Here is a 22012-nt window from a genome sequence, read left to right on the forward strand (position 1 = left end):
ACGATATCTTGCTCATACTGTCTTATAGGCAGAAACTCAAACAAGATGTACCAGTGAATAGAAACATTCAACGCTGGTCTGACCAAACGGGATCCACGTTTCAAGATTGTTTTGATCATGCGGACTGGGATATGTTCCGGTCAGCCTCAGAGAACAACATCGATCTATAAGCTGACTCAGTGAGTGAGTTTATAAGGAAGTGTATTGGAGATGTTGTACCCACCGTGACTATTAAAACCTACCTTCACAAGAAACCGTGGATGGATGGCGGCATTCGCGCAAAACTGAAAGCGTGAACCACCGCATTTAACCATGGAAAGAGGTCTGGGAATGACTGAATATAAACAGTGAAGTTATTCCCTCCGCAAGGCAATCAAATAAGCGAAATGCCGGTACAGGGACAAAGTGGAATCGCAATTGAACGGCTCAGACACAAGACGTATGTGGCAGGGTCTACAGGAAATCACGGACTACAAAAAGAAAACCAGCCACGTCACGGACACCGATGTCATGCTTGCAGACAAACTAAATCAAATCAAGTTTATTTTATATAGCCCTTCGTACATCAGCTAATATCTCGAAGTGCTGTACAGAAACCCAGCCTAAAACCCCAAACAGCAAGCAATGCAGGTGTAGAAGCACGGTGGCTAGGAAAAACTCCCTAGAAAGGCCAAAACCTAGGAAGAAACCTAGAGAGGAACCAGGCTATGAGGGGTGGCCAGTCCTCTTCTCGCTGTGCCGGGTGGAGATTATAACAGAACTATGCCAAGATGTTCAAAATATTCATAAGTGACAAGCATGGTCAAATAATAATCATGCTTTTCTAGCTTTTCATAGCCGATCATTAAGAGTTGAAAATAGCAGGTCTGGGACAGGTGGCGGTTCCATAACCGCAGGCAGAACAGTTGAAACTGGAATAGCAGCAAGGCCAGGTGGACTAGGGACAGCAAGGAGTCATCATGCCTGGTAGTCCTGACGTATGGTCCTAGGGCTCAGGTCCTCCGAGAGAGAGAAAGAAAGAGAGAAGGAGAGAATTAGAGAGAGCCAAGATTTTCAAAATGTTCATAAATGACAAGCATGGTCAAATAATAATCAGGAATAAATATCAGTTGGCTTTTCATAGCCGATTATTAAGAGTTGAAAACAGCAGGTCTGGGACAGGTAGGGGTTCCATAACCGCAGGCAGAACAGCTGAAACTGGAATAGCAGCAAGGCCAGGCGGACTGGGGACAGCAAGGAGTCATCATGCCCGGTTTGCCGTGACGTATGGTCCTAGGGCTCAGGTTCTCCGAGAGAGAAGAAAGAAAGAGAGAACGAGAGAATTAGAGAGAGCATACTTAAATTCACACAGGACACTGGATAAGATAGGAGAAGTACTCCAGGTATAACCAAATGACCCTAGCCCCCCGACACATAAACTACTGCAGCATAAATACTGGAGGCTGAGACAGGAGGGGTCAGGAGACACTGTGGCCCCATCAGAAGAAACCCCCGGACAGGGCCAAACAGGAAGGATATAACCCCACCCACTTTGCCAAAGCACAGCCCCCACACCACTAGAGGGATATCTTCAACCACCAACTTACAATCCTGAGACAAGGCCGAGTATAGCCCACAAAGATCTCCACCACAGCACAAACCAAGGGGGGGCGCCAACCCAGACAGGAAGATCACGTCAGTAACTCAACCCACTCAAGTGACGCACCCCTCCCAGGGACGGCATGAAAGAGCACCAGTAAGCCAGTGACTCAGCCCCTGTAATAGGGTTAGAGGCAGAGAATCCCAGTGGAGAGAGGGGAACCGGCCAGGCAGAGACAGCAAGGGCGGTTCGTTGCTCCAGAGCCTTTCCGTTCACCTTCACACTCCTGGGCCAGACTACACTCAATCATATGACCTACTGAAGAGATAAGTCTTCAGTAAAGACTTAAAGGTTGAGACCGAGTCTGCGTCTCTCACATGGGTAGGCAGACCGTTCCATAAAAATTGAGATCTATAGGAGAAAGCCCTGCCTCCCGCTGTTTGCTTAGAAATTCTAGGGACAATTAGGAGGCCTGCGTCTTGTGACCGTAGCGTACGTATAGGTATGTACGACAGGACCAACTCGGAAAGATAGGTAGGAGCAAGCCCATGTAACGCTTTATAGGTTAACAGTAAAACCTTGAAATCAGCCCTTGCCTTAACAGGAAGCCAGTGTAGGGAAGCTAGCACTGGAGTAATATGATCAAATTTCTTGGTTCTAGTCAGGATTCTAGCAGCCGTATTTAGCACTAACTGAAGTTTATTTAGTGCTTTATCCGGGTAGCCGGAAAGTAGAGCATTGCAGTAGTCTAACCTAGAAGTAACAAATGCATGGATTAATTTTTCTGCATCATTTTTGGACAGAAAATTTCTGATTTTTGCAATGTTACGTAGATGGAAAAAAGCTGTCCTTGAAACAGTCTTGATATGTTCGTCAAAAGAGAGATCAGGGTCAAGAGTAACGCCGAGGTCCTTCACAGTTTTATTTGAGACGACTTTACAACCATCAAGATTAATTGTCAGATTTAACAGAAGATCTCTTTGTTTCTTGGGACCTAGAACAAGCATCTCTGTTTTGTCCGAGTTTAAAAGTAGAAAGTTTGCAGCCATCCACTTCCTTATGTCTGAAACACAGGCTTCTAGCGAGGTCAATTTTGGGGCTTCACCATGTTTCATTGAAATGTACAGCTGTGTGTCATCCGCATAGCAGTGAAAGTTAACATTTTTCGAATAACATCCCCAAGAGGTAAAATATATAGTGAAAACAATAGTGGTCCTAAAACGGAACCTTGTGGAACACCGAAATGTACAGTTGATTTGTCAGAGGAAAAACCATTCACAGAGACAAACTGATATCTTTCCGACAGGTAAGATCTAAACCAGGCCAGAACTTGTCCGTGTAGACCAATTTGGGTTTCCAGTCTCTCCAAAAGAATGTGGTGATCGATGGTGTCAAAGGCAGCCCTAAGGTCTAGTAGCACGAGGACAGATGCAGAGCCTCGGTCTGACGCCATTAAAAGGTAATTTACCACCTTCACAAGTGCAGTCTCAGTGCTATGATGGGGTCTAAAACCAGACTGAAGCATTTCGTATACATTGTTTGTCTTCAGGAAGGCAGTGAGTTGCTGCGCAACAGCTTTTTCCAAAAAATTTGAGAGGAATGGAAGATTCGATATAGGCCGATAGTTTTTTATATTTTCCGGGTCAAGGTTTGGCTTTTTCAAGAGAGGCTTTATTACTGCCACTTTTAGTGAGTTTGGTACACATCCGGTGGATAGAGAGCCGTTTATTATGTTCAACATAGGAGGGCCAAGCACAGGAAGCAGCTCTTTCAGTAGTTTAGTAGGAATAGGATCCAGTATGCAGCTTGAAGGTTTAGAGGCCATGATTATTTTCATCATTGTGTCAAGAGATATAGTACTAAAACACTTAAGTGTCTCTCCCGATCCCAGGCCCTGGCAGAGCTGTGCAGATCCAGGACAGCTAAGCACTGGAGGAATATGCAGATTTAAAGTGGAGTCCGTAATTTGCTTTCTAATGATCATGATTTTTTCCTCAAAGAAGTTCATGAATTTATTACTGCTGAAGTGAAAGCCATCCTCTCTTGGGGAATGCTGCTTTTTAGTTAGCTTTGCAACAGTATCAAAAAGAAATTTTGGATTGTTCTTATTTTCCTCAATTAAGTTGGAAAAGTAGGATGATCGAGCAGCAGTGAGGGCTCTTCGGTACTGCACGGTACTGTCTTTCCAAGCTAGTCGGAAGACTTCCAGTTTGGTGTGGCGCCATTTCCGTTCCAATTTTCTGGAAGCTTGCTTCAAAGCTCGGGTATTTTCTGTATACCAGGGAGCTAGTTTCTTATGACAAATGTTTTTCGTTTTTAGGGGTGCAACTGCATCTAGGGTATTGCGCAAGGTTAAATTGAGTTCCTCAGTTAGGTGGTTAACTGATTTTTGTCCTCTGACGTCCTTGGGTAGGCAGAAGGAGTCTGGAAGGGCGTCAAGGAATTTTTGTGTTGTCTGAGAATTTATAGCACGACTATTGATGCTCCTTGGTTGGGGTCTGAGCAGATTATTTGTTGCGATTGCAAACGTAATAAAATGGTGGTCCGACAGTCCAGGATTATGAGGAAAAACATTAAGATCTACAACATTTATTCCATGGGACAAAACTAGGTCCAGAGTATGACTGTGGCAGTGAGTAGGTCCAGAGACATGTTGGACAAAACCCACTGAGTCGATGATGGCTCCGAAATACTTTTGGAGTGGGTCTGTGGACTTCTCCATATGAATATTAAAATCACCAAAAATTCAAATATGATCTGCTATGACTACAAGGTCTGATAGGAATTCAGGGAACTCAGAGAGGAACGCTGTATATGGCCCAGGAGGCCTATAAACAGTAGCTATAAAAAGTGATTGAGTAGGCTGCATAGATTTCATGACTAGAAGCTCAAAAGACGAAAACGTCATATTTTTGTGTTGTCTGAGAATTTATAGCACGACTTTTGATGCTCCTTGGTTGGGGTCTGAGCAGATTATTTGTTGCGATTGCAAACGTAATAAAATGGTGGTCCGACAGTCCAGGATTATGAGGAAAAACATTAAGATCTACAACATTTATTCCATGGGACAAAACTAGGTCCAGAGTATGACTGTGGCAGTGAGTAGGTCCAGAGACATGTTGGACAAAACCCACTGAGTCGATGATGGCTCCGAAATACTTTTGGAGTGGGTCTGTGGACTTCTCCATATGAATATTAAAATCACCAAAAATTCAAATATGATCTGCTATGACTACAAGGTCTGATAGGAATTCAGGGAACTCAGAGAGGAACGCTGTATATGGCCCAGGAGGCCTATAAACAGTAGCTATAAAAAGTGATTGAGTAGGCTGCATAGATTTCATGACTAGAAGCTCAAAAGACGAAAACGTCATATTTTTTTTGTAAATTGAAATTTGCTATCGTAAATGTTAGCAACACCTCCGCCTTTGCGGGATGCACGGGGGATATGGTCACTAGTGTAACCAGGAGGTGAGGCCTCATTTAACACAGTAAATTCATCAGGCTTAAGCCATGTTTCAGTCAGGCCAATCACATCAAGATTATGATCAGTGATTAGTTCATTGACTATAACTGCCTTTGAAGTGAGGGATCTAACATTAAGTAACCCTATTTTGAGATGTGAGGTATCACGATCTCTTTCAATAATGGCAGGAATGGAGGAGGTCTTTATCCTAGTGAGATTGCTAAGGCGAACACCGCCATGTTTAGTTTTGCCCAACCTAGGTCGAGGCACAGACACAGTCTCAATGGGGATGGCTGAGCTGACTACACTGACTGTGCTATTGGCAGACTCCACTAAGCTGGCAGGTTGGCTAACAGCCTGCTGCCTGGCCTGCACCCTATTTCATTGTGGAGCTAGAGGAGTTAGAGCCCTATCTATGTTAGTAGATAAGATGAGAGCACCCCTCCAGCTAGGATGGAGTCCGTCACTCCTCAGCAGGTCAGGCTTGGTCCTGTTTGTGGGTGAGTCCCAGAAAGAGGGCCAATTATCTACAAATTCTATCTTTTGGGAGGGGCAGAAAACAGTTTTCAACCAGCGATTGAGTTGTGAGACTCTGCTGTAGAGCTCATCACTCCCCCTAACTGGGAGGGGGCCAGAGACAATTACTCGATGCCGACACATCTTTCTAGCTGATTTACAGGCTGAAGCTATGTTGTGCTTGGTGATCTCTGACTGTTTCATCCTAACATCGTTGGTGCCGACGTGGATAACAATATCTCTATACTCACCAGTTTTAGCTTTAGCCAGCACCATCTTCAGATTAGCCTTAACGTCGGTAGCCCTGCCCCCTGGTAAACAGTGTATGATCGCTGGGTGATTCGTCTTAAGTCTAATACTGCGGGTAATGGAGTCGCCAATGACTAGGGTTTTCAATTTGTCAGAGCTAATGGTGGGAGCCTTCGGCGTCTCAGACCCCGTAACGGGAGGAGTAGAGACAAGAGAAGACTCGGCCTCAGACTCCGACTCGCTACTCAATGGGGAAAACCGGTTGAAAGTTTCTGTCGGCTGAATGAGCGACACCAGTTGAGCATTCCAACAGCATTTCCCTCCAGAAGCCATGAGAAAGTTGTCCGGCTGCGGGGACTGTGCGTTCTTTGCCTGCTTTGAGGATTCTTTGCCTGCTTTGAGGATAATACATTGCCACCGTCGCGGCCCGCAAACAAGGACGCCCCCCCACACCCCTCCTTCTCTGTGGCCGACGTGATTAAAACATTTAAACGTATTAACTCTTGCAAGGCTGCAGGGCCAGATGGCATACCTAGCCGCGTACTCAGAGCATGCGCAGACCAGCTGGCTGGTGTGTTTACGGACATATTCAATCGCTCCCTATCACAGTCTGCTGTCCCCACATGCTTCAAGATGGCCACCATTGTTCCCATACCCAAGAAGGCAAAGATAACTGAACCAAATGACTACCGCCCAGTAGCACTCACTTCTATCATCATGAACTGCTTTGAAAGGCTAGTTAAGGATCATATCCCCTCCACCATACAAAACACCCTGGACCCATTACAATTTGCATACCGCCCCAACAGGTCCACAGATGCATTCGCCGTCACACTGCACACTGCCCTATCCCATCTGGACAAGAGGAATACCTACAGTGGGGAGAACAAGTATTTGATACACTGCCGATTTTGCAGGTTTTCCTACTTACAAAGCATGTAGAGGTCTGTAATTTTTATCATAGGTACACTTCAACTGTGAGAGACGGAATCTAAAACAAAAATCCAGAAAATCACATTGTATGATTTTTAAATAATTAATTTGCATTTTATTGCATGACATAAGTATTTGATCACCTACCAACCAGTAAGAATTCCGGCTCTCACAGACCTGTTAGTTTTTCTTTAAGAAGCCCTCCTGTTCTCCACTCATTACCTGTATTAACTGCACCTGTTTGAACTCGTTACCTGTATAAAAGACACCTGTCCACACACTCAATCAAACAGATTCCAACCTCTCCACAATGGCCAAGACCAGAGAGCTGTGTAAGGACATCAGGGATAAAATTGTAGACCTGCACAAGGCTGGGATGGGCTACAGGACAATAGGCAAGCAGCTTGGTGAGAAGGAAACAACTGTTGGCGCAATTATTAGAAAATGGAAGAAGTTCAAGATGACGGTCAATCACCCTCGGTCTGGGGCTCCATGCAAGATTTCACCTCGTGGGGCATCAATGATCATGAGGAAGGTGAGGGATCAGCCCAGAACTACACGGCAGGACCTGGTCAATGACCTGAAGAGAGCTGGGACCACAGTCTCAAAGAAAACCATTAGTAACACACTACGCCGTCATGGATTAAAATCCTGCAGCGCACGCAAGGTCCCCCTGCTTAAGCCAGTGCATGTCCAGGCCTGTCTGAAGTTTGCCAATGACCATCTGGATGATCCAGAGGAGGAATGGGAGAAGGTCATGTGGTCTGATGAGACAAAAATAGAGCTTTTTGGTCTAACTCCACTCGCCGTGTTTGGAGGAAGAAGAAGTATGAGTACAACCCCAAGAACACCATCCCAACCGTGAAGCATGGAGGTGGAAACATCATTCTTTGGGGATGCTTTTCTGCAAAGGGGACAGGACGACTGCACCGTATTGAGGGGAGGATGGATGGGGCCATGTATCGCGAGATCTTGGCCAACAACCTCCTTCCCTCAGTAAGAGCATTGAAGATGGGTCGTGGCTGGGTCTTCCAGCATGACAACGACACAAAGCACACAGCCATGGCAACTAAGGAGTGGCTCCGTAAGAAGCATCTCAAGGTCCTGGAGTGGCCTAGCCAGTCTCCAGACCTGAACCCAATAGAAAATCTTTGGAGGGAGCTGAAACTCCGTATTGCCCAGCGACAGCCCCGAAACCTGAAGGATCTGGAGAAGATCTGTAGGGAGGAGTGGGCCAAAATCCCTGCTGCAGTGTGTGCAAACCTAGTCAAGAACTACAGGAAACGTATGATCTCTGTAATTGCAAACAAAGGTTTCTGTACCAAATATTAAGTTCTGCTTTTCTGATGCACAAAGTAGATGTCCTAACCGACTTGCCAGTCGGTTTTTTAATGACTACAACCTAAGTGTATGTAAACTTCCGACTTCAACTGTATATACTGTATTTTATACCATCTATTGCACCTTGCCTATGCCGCTCAGCCATCGCTCAGCCATATATTTATATGTACATATTCTCATTCACCCCTTTAGTTTTGTTTGTATTAGGTAGTTGTTGGGGAATTGTTAGATTACTTGTTAGATATTACTGCACTGTCGGAACTATAAGTACATGCTTTTCGCTACACTCGCATTAACATCTGCTAACCATGCGTATGTGACCAATAAAATTCTACCTCAGACACCACCAAAACAACCGCTATGCAGATGTCAGCTAAAGCGGGTGTGATTAAATAGAGCCCCAAGTGAGGGAGAGTGTGCATGTGTGTACACATGCATGTGATAATTACCTATATCACCTGTTGTGGCCGGTGTAACAGATGCAGGGGCAGATCACTGCAGCTGTGAAGACTGTGGTTGAGCTAATAGGGGTGTCAGATCTAAAAGAGAGAAGAACAGTTTTCTTAAGTTTAATTTTTAATCTTTGAGGATCTCAGACGATACGAAAGAGAGGTTGAACAGGCTAGTAACAGGGGTTGCAACAATTTCGGTGGATAATTTTAGAAAGAGAGGGTCCAGATTGTCTAGCCAAGCTGATTTGTAAGGATCCAGATTTTGCAGCTCTTTCAGAACATCAGCTGTCTGGATTTGGGTGAACGGAGAAGCTGGGGGGGGGGGGGGGGGTCTTGGGCAAGTTGCTGCAGGGGGTGCAGAGCTGTCGGCCGGGGTAGGGGTAGCCAGGTGGAAAGCATGGCCAGCCGTTAAATAATTCTACAACAAAACAGAGTGAGTGATTGAGTAAGTGTGTATATGTGTGTTTGATAAATACCTGGACCAACCACATGACACTGCTTCAGGTCTACAAGCCTCTGGAAGTTCCAGCGTGCCACTCCAGGCCTGGAACAGCTTAGTGGTAAGATGGTTACCGGTCACCCACCGAGCAGGTTGGCAGATCTGAAAAATAGGCACAATATAATTTTAATGACAAAGCCTTGACTACACACTAATCTAAACAGAACAGACTATTGGAGTTGCACTGTAGTACATAGAGTCATGACTACATGGAACTCTATTCCACATCAAGTAACTCATGCAAGCAGTAAAATTTGAAAAACAGATAAATGCGGGGACTGGAACAGCGGAGACTGTGAAGAGACACATGCATACACACGATAACATACACACACGTACACAAGGATTTTGTGTTGTAGACATGTGGTAGTAGAGTAGGGGCCTGAGGGAACACACTTAATGTGTTGTGAATGTATTGAAATGTTTTTAAAATTGTATAACTGCCTTAATTTTGCTGGACCCGAAGAAGAGTAACTGCTGTCCTGGCAGCAGTTAATGGAGATCCATAATAAATACAATACAACAAATTAATTAAGTTTGTGTGTGTGTATCTGGCAACCCACGCAGAATACTTCATTTTCCCAACTGCTTATTGTACTTGCCCTTGACGTGTGTGTGTTCTGTGTTATTATGACTTAGAAGTGTCAACCTGACCACATCCTTGTAGTAGGCCATTCAGTGATTAGCTTTGGGAAAAAATACTATCAACAGTGTACAGTAAAAAGGAGATCAAATATTCAGATCTGGATTGACAAGTAGGCTAAATCATGTGAAGTTACAAACCTCTAGGGCTTAGTCTACACTCAAGTTAAAAAGGATGCAGGACATGAGCTCTAGGACCATGCCTCAGGACTACCTGGCCTGACGTCTCCTGGCTGCCCCGGTCTCCAGTCCACCTAGTCGTGCTGCTGATCCAGTCTCCCGTTTCTGTCTGCAGCTATGGAACCCTGACCTGCTCAAGGCTCACCGGAAGTACTACCTTGCCCCACTGTTTGATCATGTCTCTCTCTACCGGACCAACTGTCTCAAACTCTACATGCTCAGCTATGAAGCGCCAACTGGCATTTAATCCTGAGGTGCTGAACTATTGCACCCTCTATTATTTGACACTGCTGGTCATCTATGAGCGTTTAAACGTCTTGAAGAATAATCTGGCTAAGTGGCTGTACTCTTTTATCATCTACACCAGCACACCCAGAAGAGGACTTGCCACACCTCAGAGGCTGGTTTCTCTCTAGGTTTCTGCCTTTCTAGAGAGTTTTTCCTAGCCACTGTGCTTCTACGTCTGCATTGCTTGCTCTTTGGGGTTTTAGGATGGGTATCTTTATAAGTACTTTGTGACAACTGCTGATGTAAAAGGGGCTTCATAAAATACATTTGATAGATTGCTTGTATATGCTTCTCTTCATGTCAGTAACTCTAAATATGACATTGAGTTGTCTTGTATTTCCTCAATAGGAAGTTGTACCTTCAGCCAATACTTTTCCTGGTCTTTCCTGCTGGGGACAGGGGGCTTCAGGTTTGGAAATGGAGAGTCTAGAGCATTATAATATTAACAATAATTAGAGTCCACATTTATGAATGAATGAAATTCAATATGGGTTAGCTGTGTATCTCATCTGATTGAGAATTGCTGATCATATAATGCGTTTGAGCCAATCAGTTGTGTTGTGACAAGGTAGGGGTGGTATACAGAAGATAGCCCTATTTGGTAAAAGACCAAGAACAGGTCAAATAAGCAAAGAGAAATGACAGTCCATCATTACTTTAAGACATGAAGGTTAGTCAGTCCGGAAAATGTCAGTGCAGTCGCAAAACCATCGAGCGCTATGATGAAACTAACTCTCATGTGGACCTGCACAGGAAAGGAAGACCCAGAGTTACCTCTGCTGCAGAGGATAAGTTCATTAGAGTTACCAGCCTCAGAAATTGCAGCCCAAATTAATGCTTCACAGATTTCAAGTAACAGACACATCTCATCAACTGTTCAGAGGAGACTGCGTGAATCAGGCCTTCATGGTCAATTTTGCTGCAAATAAACCACTACTAAAGGACACCAATGATAAGAAGAGACTTGCTTGGGCCAAGAAACACGCGCAATGGACATTAAACTGGTGGAAATCTGTCCTTTGGTCTGATGAGTCCAAATTTTAGATTTTTGGTTCCAACCGCCTTGTCTTTGTGAGATGCAGAGTAGGTGAATGGATGATCTTTGCATGTGTAGTTTCCACAGTGAAGCATGGAGGAGGAGGTGTGATGGTGTGGGGGTGCTTTGCTGGTGACACTGTCAGTGATTTATTTAGAATTCAAGGCACACTTAACCAGCATGGCTACTACCGCATTTTGCAAGGATACGCCATTCCATCTGGTTTTGGCTAAGTGTGACTATCATTTGTTTTTCAACAGGACAATGACCCACAACACTCCTCCAGGCTGTGTAAGGGCTATTTTACCAAGAAGGAGAGTGATGGAGGGCTGCATCAGATGACCTAGCCTCCACAATCCCCCGACCTCAACCAAATTGAGATGTTTGGGATGAGTCGGACCGCAAAGTGAAGGAAAAGCAGCCAACAAGTTCTCAGCATATGTGGGAACTCCTTCAAAACCGTTGGAAAAGCATTCCAGGTGAAGCTGGTTGAAAGAATATCAAGCGTGTGCAAAGCTGTCATTAAGGCAAAGGGTGGCTATTTGAAGAATCTCAAATATAAAATATATTTTGATTTGTTTAACACTTTAATTGATTGTCTTCACTATTATTCTACAATGTAGAAAATAGTAAAAAATTAAGAAAAACCCTTGAATGAGTAGGTGTTCTAAAACTCTTGACCGGTAGTGTATATAATATGAATATACGTATGATAAATATTACCACAGAACACCATTATTTATTATCTTTAATTCACATGAGTGTTCATGTTGATCCATATTTCAGCTATGCTGGCCTATTGTAAATGATCAAATAAATGTCTGATCAATACATACAATTCTGAACATATTGTCATTTATAATGATAATGCAGAGGCACCAAGAAATTGTCCAGTACACTTATTGTATGCTGAGTTCATGTACATTTCCTTATGTATGGAATGCCATTTTGGTCTTTGCATGACAAAAAAGATACATGTAAAATAACACTATTTGAAGCGTCAAATAAGCTTGTTGACTAACCAGGATATGACTGCATGTCACATAATAATTTTTACACCCTTTTCTCCCCAATTTTTCGTGGTATCCAATCGCTAGTAATTACTATCTTGTCTCATCGCTACAACTCCCGTACGGGCTCAGGAGAGACGAAGGTCGAAAGCCATGCGTCCTCCGAAGCACAACCCAACCAAGCCGCACTGCTTCTTAACACAGTGCGCCTCCAACCCGGAAGCCAGCCGCACCAATATGTCGGAGGAAACACCCCTTGGTTAGCGCGCACTGCGCCCGGCCCGCCACAGGAGTCGCTGGAGCGCGATGAGACAAGGATATCCCTACCGGCCAAACCCTCCCTAACCCGGACGACGCTAGGCCAATTGTGCGTAGCCCCACCGACCGAGACTCTGGTGGTGCAGCTAGCGCTGCGATGCGATGCAGTGCCCTAGACCACTGCGCCACCCGGGAGGCTCGTTCATAACTTTTTTATGTAGTTTTTACACATTGATTACACTATCACTCGTATTTCATATGTCACAGTGATTCACCGATAAGTATGCTGATGCTGGTAAATTTTTGTTAAGCGCACCTGCAGCTGCCGCATGAGCTCTGGGACAGTGCTGGTCAGAAAAAAAGCTAGCTAGCAAGTGGTATTTGTGGTTCACCTTCAAAATAAATGTTCCTCATTGAAAGTTATGCAAACTAATACAAATAGTGACATAATGGAATATATAATGCTAAACAGATTTGGAATGCTGTTATATAAATTAAACAAAAGACAATAAGTTGTTAATTTGATAAAAATGTATCACACTTTAGAATTGAAATGGGGGCATACTTATTTCACTGTACAGCCTTACCTATGAATTGTGGATCAATGACATGGGGTATCAGTCTTCTTCATGACACCTACAGAACACAAGTGTGAAGAGTTTACACAAATGTTAGCCTCGTGTCTCTTATTGCGGGACTTTGACTGTTAGAAATCACCTCCCCAGTCAGCCTATTGTGTGTATTGACATTCATATTGCACTATATAGCCTTACCTATGGATTGTGGATCAATGAAATGGGGTACTCAGGGACACCCACAGAACACGACTGCTAAGAGATTATACAAATATTAGCATTGTAGCTCATATTGCGGGACTCTGAAACCACTGTGAAATGAGACACATTTTATGTACCAATCAATGTGTATCGAACAGTTGTACAGTTGAAATCGGAAGTTTACATACACCTTAGTCAAATACATTTAAACTCAGTTTTTCACAATTCCTGACATATAATACTAGTAAAAATTCCCCTTTATTTTAGGATCACCCCTTTATTTTAAGAATGTGAAATGTCAGAATAATAGTTGAGAGAATGATTTTCTTCAGCTTTTATTTCTTTCATCACATTCCCAGTGTGTCAGAAGTTTACATACACTCAATTAGTATTTTGTAGCATTGCCTTTAAATTGTTTAACTTGGGTCAAACAATTCAATTCGGGTAGCTTTCCACAAGCTTCCCACAATAAGTTGGGTGAATTTTGGCCCATTCCTCCTGACAGAGCTGCTGCAACTGAGTCAGGTTTGTAGGCCTCCTTGCTCGCATACGCTTTTTCAGTTCTGCCCACAAATGTTCTATGGGATTGAGGTCAGGGCTGTGTGATGGCCACTCCAATACCTTGACTTTGTTGTCCTTAAGCCATTTTGCCATAACTTTGGAAGAATGTTTGGGGTCATTTTCCATTTGGAAGACCCATTTGCGACCAAGCTTTAACTTCCTGACTGATGTCTTGAGATGTTGCTTCAATATATTCACAAAATTTTCCTCACTCATGATGCCATCTATTTTGTGAAGTGTTCCAGTCCCTCTTTCAGCAAAGCACCCCCACAACATGATGCTGCCACCCCCGTGCTTCACGGTTGGGATGATGTTCTTTAGCTTGCAATATCCCTTTTCCTCCAAACATAACGATAGTCATTATGGCCAAACAGTTCTATTTTTGTTTCATCAGACCAGAGGACATTTCTCCAAAAAGTACCATCTTTGTCCCCATGTGCAGATGCAAACCGTAGTCTGGCTTTTTTTATGGCTGAGCGACCTTTCAGGTTATGTCGATATAGGACTCGTTTTACTGTGGATATAGATACTTTTGTACCAGTTTCCTCCAGCATCTTCACATGGTCCTTTGCTGTTGTTCTGGGGTTAAGTTGCACTTTTCGCACCAAAGTACCTTCATCTCTAGGAGACAGAACGCGTCTCCTTCCTGAGCGGTATGACGGCTGCGTGGTCTCATAGTGTTTATATTTGCGGAATATTGTTTGTACAGATGAACGTGGTACCTTCAGGCGTTTGGAAATTGCTCCCAAGGATGAACCAGACTTGTAGAAGGTCTACAAAATCTTGGCTGATTTCTTTTGATTTTCCCATGATGTCAAGCAAAGAGGCACTGAGTTTGAAGGTAAGCCTTAAAATACATCCACAGGTACACCTCCAATTGACTCAAATGATGTCAATTAGCCTATCAGAAGCTTCTAAAGCCATGACATCATTTTCTGGAATTTTCCAAGCTGTTTAAAGGCACAGTCAACTTAGTGTATGTAAACTTCTGACCCACTGGAATTGTGATACAGTGACGTATAAGTGAAATAATCTGTCTGTAAACAATTGTTGGATAAATTACTTGTGTCATTCACAAAGTAGATCTCCTAAACGACTTGCCAAAACTATAGTTTGTTAACAAGAAATTTGTGGTGGTTGAAAAATGAGTTTTAATGACTCCAACCTAAGTGTATGTAAACTTCAGACTTCAACTATATGTATATACAGTGAGGGAAAAAAGTATTTGATCCCCTGCTGATTTTGTACGTTTGCCCACTGACAAAGAAATGATCAGTCTATAATTTTAATGGTAGGTTTATTTGAACAGTGAGAGACAGAATATCAACAAAAAAATCCAAAAAAACGCATGTCAAAAATGTTATGAATTGATTTGCATTTTAATGAGGGAAATAAGTATTTGACCCCTCTGCAAAACATGACTTAGTACTTGGTGGCAAAACCCTTGTTGGCAATCACAGAGGTCAGACGTTTCTTGTAGTTGGCCACCAGGTTTGCACACATCTCAGGAGGGTTTTTGTCCCACTCCTCTTTGCAGATCTTCTTCAAGTCATTAAGGTTTCGAGGCTGACGTTTGGCAACTCGAACCTTCAGCTCCCTCCACAGATTTTCTATGGGATTAAGGTCTGGAGACTGGCTAGGCCACTCCAGGACCTTAATGTGCTTCTTCTTGAGCCACTCCTTTGTTGCCTTGGCCATGTGTTTTGGGTCATTGTCATGCTGGAATACCCATCCACGACCCATTTTCAATACCCTGGCTGAGGGAAGGAGGTTTTCACCCAAGATTTGACGGTACATGGCCCCGTCCATCGTCCCTTTGATGCGGTGAAGTTGTCCTGTCCCTTTAGCAGAAAAACACCCCCAAAGCATAATGTTTCCACCTCCATGTTTGACGGTGGGGATGGTTTCTTGGGGTCATAGGCAGCATTCCTCCTCCTCCAAACACGGCAAGTTGGGTTGATGCCAAAGAACTCCATTTTGGTCTCATCTGACCACAACACGTTCACCCAGTTGTCCTCTGAATCATTCAGATGTTCATTGGCAAACTTCAGACGGGCATGTATATGTGCTTTCTTGAGCAGGGGGACCTTGCGGGCGCTGCAGGATTTCAGTCCTTCACGGCATAGTGTGTTACCAATTGTTTTCTTGATGACTATGGTCCCAGCTGCCTTGAGATCATTGACAAGATCCTCCTGTGTAGTTCTGGGCTGATTCCTCACCGTTCTCATGATCATTGCAACTCCACGAGGTGAGATCTTGCATGGAGCCCCAGGCTGAGGGAGATTGACAGTTCTTTTGTGTTTCTTCCATTTGCGAATAATCACAGAAACTGTTGTCACCTTCTCACCAAGCTGCTTGGCGATGGTCTTGTAGCCCATTCCAGCCTTGTGTAGGTCTACAATCTTGTCCCTGACATCCTTGGAGAGCTCTTTGGTCTTGGCCATGGTGGAGAGTTTGGAATCTGATTGATTGATTGCTTCTGTGGACAGGTATCTTTTATACAGGTAAGAAACTGAGATTAGGAGCACTCCCTTTAAGAGTGTGCTCCTAATCTCCGTTCGTTACCTGTATAAAAGACACCTGGGAGCCAGAAATCTTTTTTGATTGAGAAGGGGTCAAATACTTATTTCCCTCATTAAAATACAAATCAATTTATAACATTTTTGACATGCATTTTTCTGGATATTTTTGTTGTTATTCTGTCTCTCACTGTTCAAATAAACCTACCATTAAAATTATAGACTGATAATTTCTTTGTCAGTGGGCAAACGTACAAAATCAGCAGGGGATCAAATACTTTTTTCCCTCACTGTACAGTACCAGTCTGTTATACACAATATATTTATGTCAACATTCATCAATGTGTGCCCTGCTGATTGCAGCCCTGGCATGCCAATGTCTCACCTCTTATTTATCTGTCATTCAGAATGGGGAAGAAAACTGTACACCACTTTTATGTGACCTAGTTTCTCTAAGCTCCACCCCATGACTTGATATCAGAATACAGGAAGTCAAACTCGTCTCTCACAGGCGTCAGGTTTCATTTCCGTTGTTCACTCTCTCACTCTTTCTGACACACAACACAAGACTGGGACTTACATTTTTAGTAGTAACAGATAGAAAATTGGAAACGCCAATAACGGACTGTTAGAGGGGAGGGTTATTTAAAAGGCAAGTAAATCATTCTGTAGTCCTGTATCTGCAGAACGATGATGGCGACACCCGTTCCTGAGCTGCTGTTGGCCATTTTAGAAGAGCTAATCACTGAAGACCTTAAGACATTCCAGTGGTACCTGACTGAGGCTGTGCTCGACGATTTTCCTCCCTTCCCTAAGAGCAAGCTGGAGAACATGGACAGGCTAACCACTGTGGATAAGATGATCAAGACCTCAAGCTATGAGGGAGCTGTGAAGGTGTCACTAGAGATCCTGAGGAAGATGAAGCACAACAATCTCGCTGAGAAACTACAGAGAGACAGCCAAACATCCTGTCCTGTGTGCCATGACATCCTCAGGGATCCTGTTATACTGTCATGCCACCACAAAGTCTGCACAGTCTGTATACATGAATGCTGGAACCAGAAAGATTCTCGGGAATGCCCTGTGTGCAAGAAGAGGATCTTAATGGATACAGCAAGGTCTGAGGTGCTCTGCAGTTTGCACAGTGAGAAATTCAAACTATTCTGCCTGGAGGATAAAAAGCTAATCTGTGTGGTATGTCAGACTTCAAAAAAACACAAAAACCATAACTGTAGCCCCATAGATGAAGCTGCACAGGATCAGAAGGAAGAACTCCAGACAGTAATGAATTCCTTAAAGGAGAAGCTTGGGGTCTTTAGTAAAATTAGCCAAACCTGTGCTGAACACATCTTGAGCCAGGCCCAGCACACAGAGGGTCAAATTAAGGAGCAGTTTGAGAAGCTTCACCAGTTTCTACGAGAGGAAGAGGCAGCCAGGATAGCTGACCTAAAGGAGGAAGAAGAGCACAAGAGTCGAGTGATGAAAGAGAAGATTGAAGAAATGAGCAGAGAGATTTCATCACTTGCAAACACAATCAGATTCTTAGAGGAGGAGCTGAAAGCTGAAGACCTCTCATTTCTGCAGAACTATGAGTCCACAATGGAAAGAGCCCAATGCAAACTGCCAGATCCAATGCTGGTCTCAGGAGTGCTGATAGACGTGGCTAAATACTTGGGCAACCTGCAATTTAGAGTCTGGGAGAAGATGCATGAGATTGTGAAATACACTCCTGTGATTCTGAACCCCAATACTTCCCAACCACATCTCATCCTGTCTGATGATCTGACCAGTGTGAGACACTGTGATGAAGACAGCATCAATGACAGTGATGAAACACTGCAGCTTCCTGACAACCCAGAGAGGTTTGATACCTTTAGAATGGTCCTAGGCTCCGAAGGATTTAATTCAGGGACACATAACTGGGACATTGAGGTTGGGGACAATACTCACTGGTCACTGGGTGTGATTACAGAATCTGTCCAGAGGAAGGGAGAAGTAAAGAATGGATACTGGCAAATCCGATTCACTGGTGGTAAATATGATACACATTCTCCATCAGGGTCAGACACTCTCCTTACTGTGAGACAGAAACCCCTGAGGATCAGAGTGCAGCTGGACTGGGATGGAGGTAAGCTGTCATTCTCTGACCCTGATAATAAGACAGTTCTACACACATTCACACACACTTTCACTGAGAAAGTCTTTCCTTTTTGCCTTAATGGCTGTAAACTCCACCCTGTGAGGATTTTACCAGTGAAGGCCTGTGTGACAGTGGAAAAGCCCAATGAGACCTTCTTACAGGACACAAGTGTCAGAGGCTTAACAGCGAAAACCCACAATGATTATGATATGTTCGATGATTCATACGATGATAATCATGAGGACTCTGATGAATCTGAGGACGATGCCGATGAATGTACAGACTTCGATTATGATTATGAAGACGAAGAAGACGAAGATGATTATTAATAAGATGACAAATATGATACTATCTCGATCTCCAACAGTGGAACAACAGTTAAACTATAGTATAAGTACAATATATGCAGGGTGTGGGAATGGATTTGATGTTCTTATGAAGAAACTAAAATTACTGTAGGTCATTTTTTTATGTAACTGAATTATTTTTGAAAATCAACAGCATGGAACAATATACAGTATATTATTTTTTATATGACTCCAAATATGTTTTAACTGTAATATCAATGGCTGAGTCTATTCACTTTAATTGTTAATAAAAACATTGGTTTGGAAAAGTAAGATCGTGGCCAATTTAGTTAAGAACATACTTTACAGCCTATGGAAGCATTTAGCTGCCGAAACTCAATTGGTAATGCAAATGTTAAATCAATATGTTTGCAATTCCTTTGTGACAAAATTCAAATTGAAATGCAAAAAAAAGATTGCATTTTCATGATTGAGTATGATCCCTTAATTTCCATGGTACTATGCAGTACAACACTGACACATTTAAAAATCAAACGTAAAAGCTTATTACATTTCTGGGGTTGCAGGTAGCCTTGTTACATTTGGGGCGGCAGGTAGTCTAGTGGTTAGAGTGGTAGGCCAGTAATTGAAAGGTTACTGGATTGAATCCCTGAGCGGACAAAGTACAAATCTGCTGTTCTGCCCCTGAACAAGACAGTTAAGCCACTGTCATTGTAAATAAGAATTTGTTCTTAACTGACTTGCCTAGTTAAATGACGTTTTTTTCCCACAAGAAATGATATCTAACCATACAATGTAGCTATTTTGAATAATTTTGTAATTAATCAAACCATTGAAATATATTTTTGACGATTTCCAACGAACAAGCTAGCTATCGAAAAGTTTCAGCGTGTGTAGTTAAGTTAGCCTGCTAACGTCTTCGTAGCTAGTCGCATGGAATCAGGACATGACCAAACTTGCTGAGATAATGGATGTTGAAACTTCCAAGGAGAAAAGAGGCATGGTTGAAACTCACTCATATGCTTGCAGTGTAAAAAAGGGGGTGAATGCGATTCATACCCAAATACCCCAACCAAGGAGCAACTTCCAAAGAAGCTGAGAAGTGAACCATCAATGAGCCAGCTACAGTACAACATCGTCCGCATCCTCACCGCTAAAATCAAAGACAGCGCAGATGACATCATGAATTTGGTGAAAAAGAACACTTTTCGATTGATTTCAATGCTGAGGAAGTAAAAACTCTGAAGCAGCAGAACGCAACATTGAAAATTCAGGTTGCAAAGCAGGAGAAGAAGCTCACTGAAATGGAGTCAAAGGTAAACGAGAATGACCGGTATAGTCGGAGATGGAATCTTCGAATTTATGGAATAGCAGAAAAATCTGACAAGAACATTGAAAGCAAGAGTGAAGGACATTTGCAGGGCAATAGTCCCGGAGGAGGAGCGAAATGTTGTTGCAGGTTCTCTGGATGTAGTGCACCGCCTGGGTAGGCTGAGAGATGGGGAAAACAACCAGCCACCACGACCAGTGATCATGGGATTAATCTCCAGAACAGCGAGGGATATGACATGGAAAAGTGCAAAGAAAAATTACTATTTAAAGAAGAACAACCTGAGGATCTGACAGCATTTGACAAAGAAGCTCTGAACCGTCTGTGGCCGATGATTTAGAGAGAAAGGAAGGAAGGGAAAAGTGCATACTTTGCGGGAGCTAAGGCTTTTGTTAATGGAAGGGAAATTCACGCTGACGCCTAGCTTGTTGACTGCTGGACTTATCAAGTGAGTTGTGCAGGACTGAGTTTTATTTGCATCTGATAAAACTTTATATTTCTTGAGGAATGAGCATTGTTTGTGTGAGCCAAACTTTTTTTATATATATATAATTTTTATGGCAGGGAAATTCACACAGACACTTAATGTTAGCTTGATGGCTATTCGTTTTTACCAATCTATGGTACAATGTTATTTGCAATTGTGTGTATATATATATATATATTATGAATACGTTTGGAAGTTACTGGGAGCTAATGAAATTTGATATAAGGCTTTTGGCTATTTCAATGGGGAAAGAAATTGCTCGTGCCAAGAGAGAGAAAGAATATGACATCATAAAGGGAATAATGGATTATACAAAAAAAAACTGAACTAATTAATCAGGAATTACATTTACATTTACATTTAAGTCATTTAGCAGACGCTCTTATCCAGAGCGACTTACAAATTGGTGCATTCACCTTATGATATCCAGTATGATATCCAGTACATCTTGTTTGAGTTTCTGCCTATAAGACAGTATGAGCAAGATATCGTCGTGGTCGGATTTGCCGAAGGGAGGTCGGGGGAGGGCTTTGTATGCATCGCGGAAGATAGAGTAGCAGTGATCGAGTGTATTACCCCCGCGCTTCGTGCAATCAGGTAACCTTGTTCTCAAATTTGCTTTGTTAAAATCCCCAGCTACAATAAATGCAGCCTCAGGATATATGGTTTCCAGTTTACATAGAGTCCAGTGAAGTTCGACAACATATCCCGAGAGAGCCATGTTTCCGTGAAACAGAGAATGTTACAATCTCTGATGTCTTTCTTGAAGGCAACCCTTGCTTGAATTTCATCTACCTTGTTGTCAAGAGACTGGACTTTGGCGAGTAGTATACACGGGAGCGGTGGGCGGTGTGCACGTTTACGGAGCCTGACAGGGAGGCCTCTTCGTCTGCCGCTTCTGCGGTGCCGTTGTTTTGGGTCGGCTTCTGGGATTAGATCCATTTTCCTGGGTGGATCCGCTTCCAGAAAGTCGTATTCCTGGTCGTAATGTTGGTAAGTTGACATTGCTCCTACATCCAATAGTTCTTACCGGCTGTACGTAATAAGACTTAAGATTTCCTGGGGTAACAATGTAAGAAATAATACATAAAAAAAAAAATACTGCATAGTTTCCTAAGGACTCGAAGTGAGGCGACCATCTCTAATAGAGTCACCAATAGTCACTGTATTGTGATTGTTTAGTGTTTTATTTACTCAACAAGTAGTGCCCCGAGGAGGGATCGAACCGTGTCTCATAAGCAGCAGAAAAAGTCAAAGAAGGTTATCAACATTTCCGATACGGCTATACACAACTGGCCCCTACCGGGGAACAGTGGGTTAACTGCCTTGTTCAGGGGCAGAACGACAGCTCGGGGATTCGATCCAGCAACCTTTCAGTTACTGGCCCAATGTTCTAACAACTAGGCTACCTGCCACCCCTTTCATCAAGGCACAGGGTGGCT

The 22012-nt window shown here is 43.2% G+C and overlaps 1 protein-coding gene and 1 long non-coding RNA gene across 2 annotated transcripts; one reads left to right on the top strand and one right to left on the bottom strand.

The window, feature by feature from the left end:
- Positions 1-526: 526 nt before the first annotated feature.
- On the bottom strand, positions 527-13338 carry LOC139545494 (uncharacterized). The gene is made up of 6 exons (XR_011669078.1): positions 13223-13338; positions 13037-13085; positions 10504-10571; positions 9013-9137; positions 8534-8623; positions 527-1286 (listed from the first exon to the last, which is right to left on the bottom strand). It is a non-coding gene; the product is annotated as an uncharacterized lncRNA (long non-coding RNA).
- Positions 13339-16995: 3657 nt separating this feature from the next.
- Positions 16996-20016, top strand: LOC139545493 (E3 ubiquitin-protein ligase TRIM35-like). Its single transcript, XM_071353317.1, has one exon. The coding sequence runs from the start codon at positions 16996-16998 to the stop codon at positions 18772-18774; it is 1779 nt and encodes a 592-aa protein (XP_071209418.1). The 3' UTR covers positions 18775-20016.
- The last annotated feature ends 1996 nt before the right edge of the window (positions 20017-22012 follow it).

The sequence above is a fragment of the Salvelinus alpinus genome, chromosome 19 (genome assembly GCF_045679555.1).
Source record: "Salvelinus alpinus chromosome 19, SLU_Salpinus.1, whole genome shotgun sequence".
Lineage (NCBI taxonomy): Eukaryota > Metazoa > Chordata > Actinopteri > Salmoniformes > Salmonidae > Salvelinus > Salvelinus alpinus.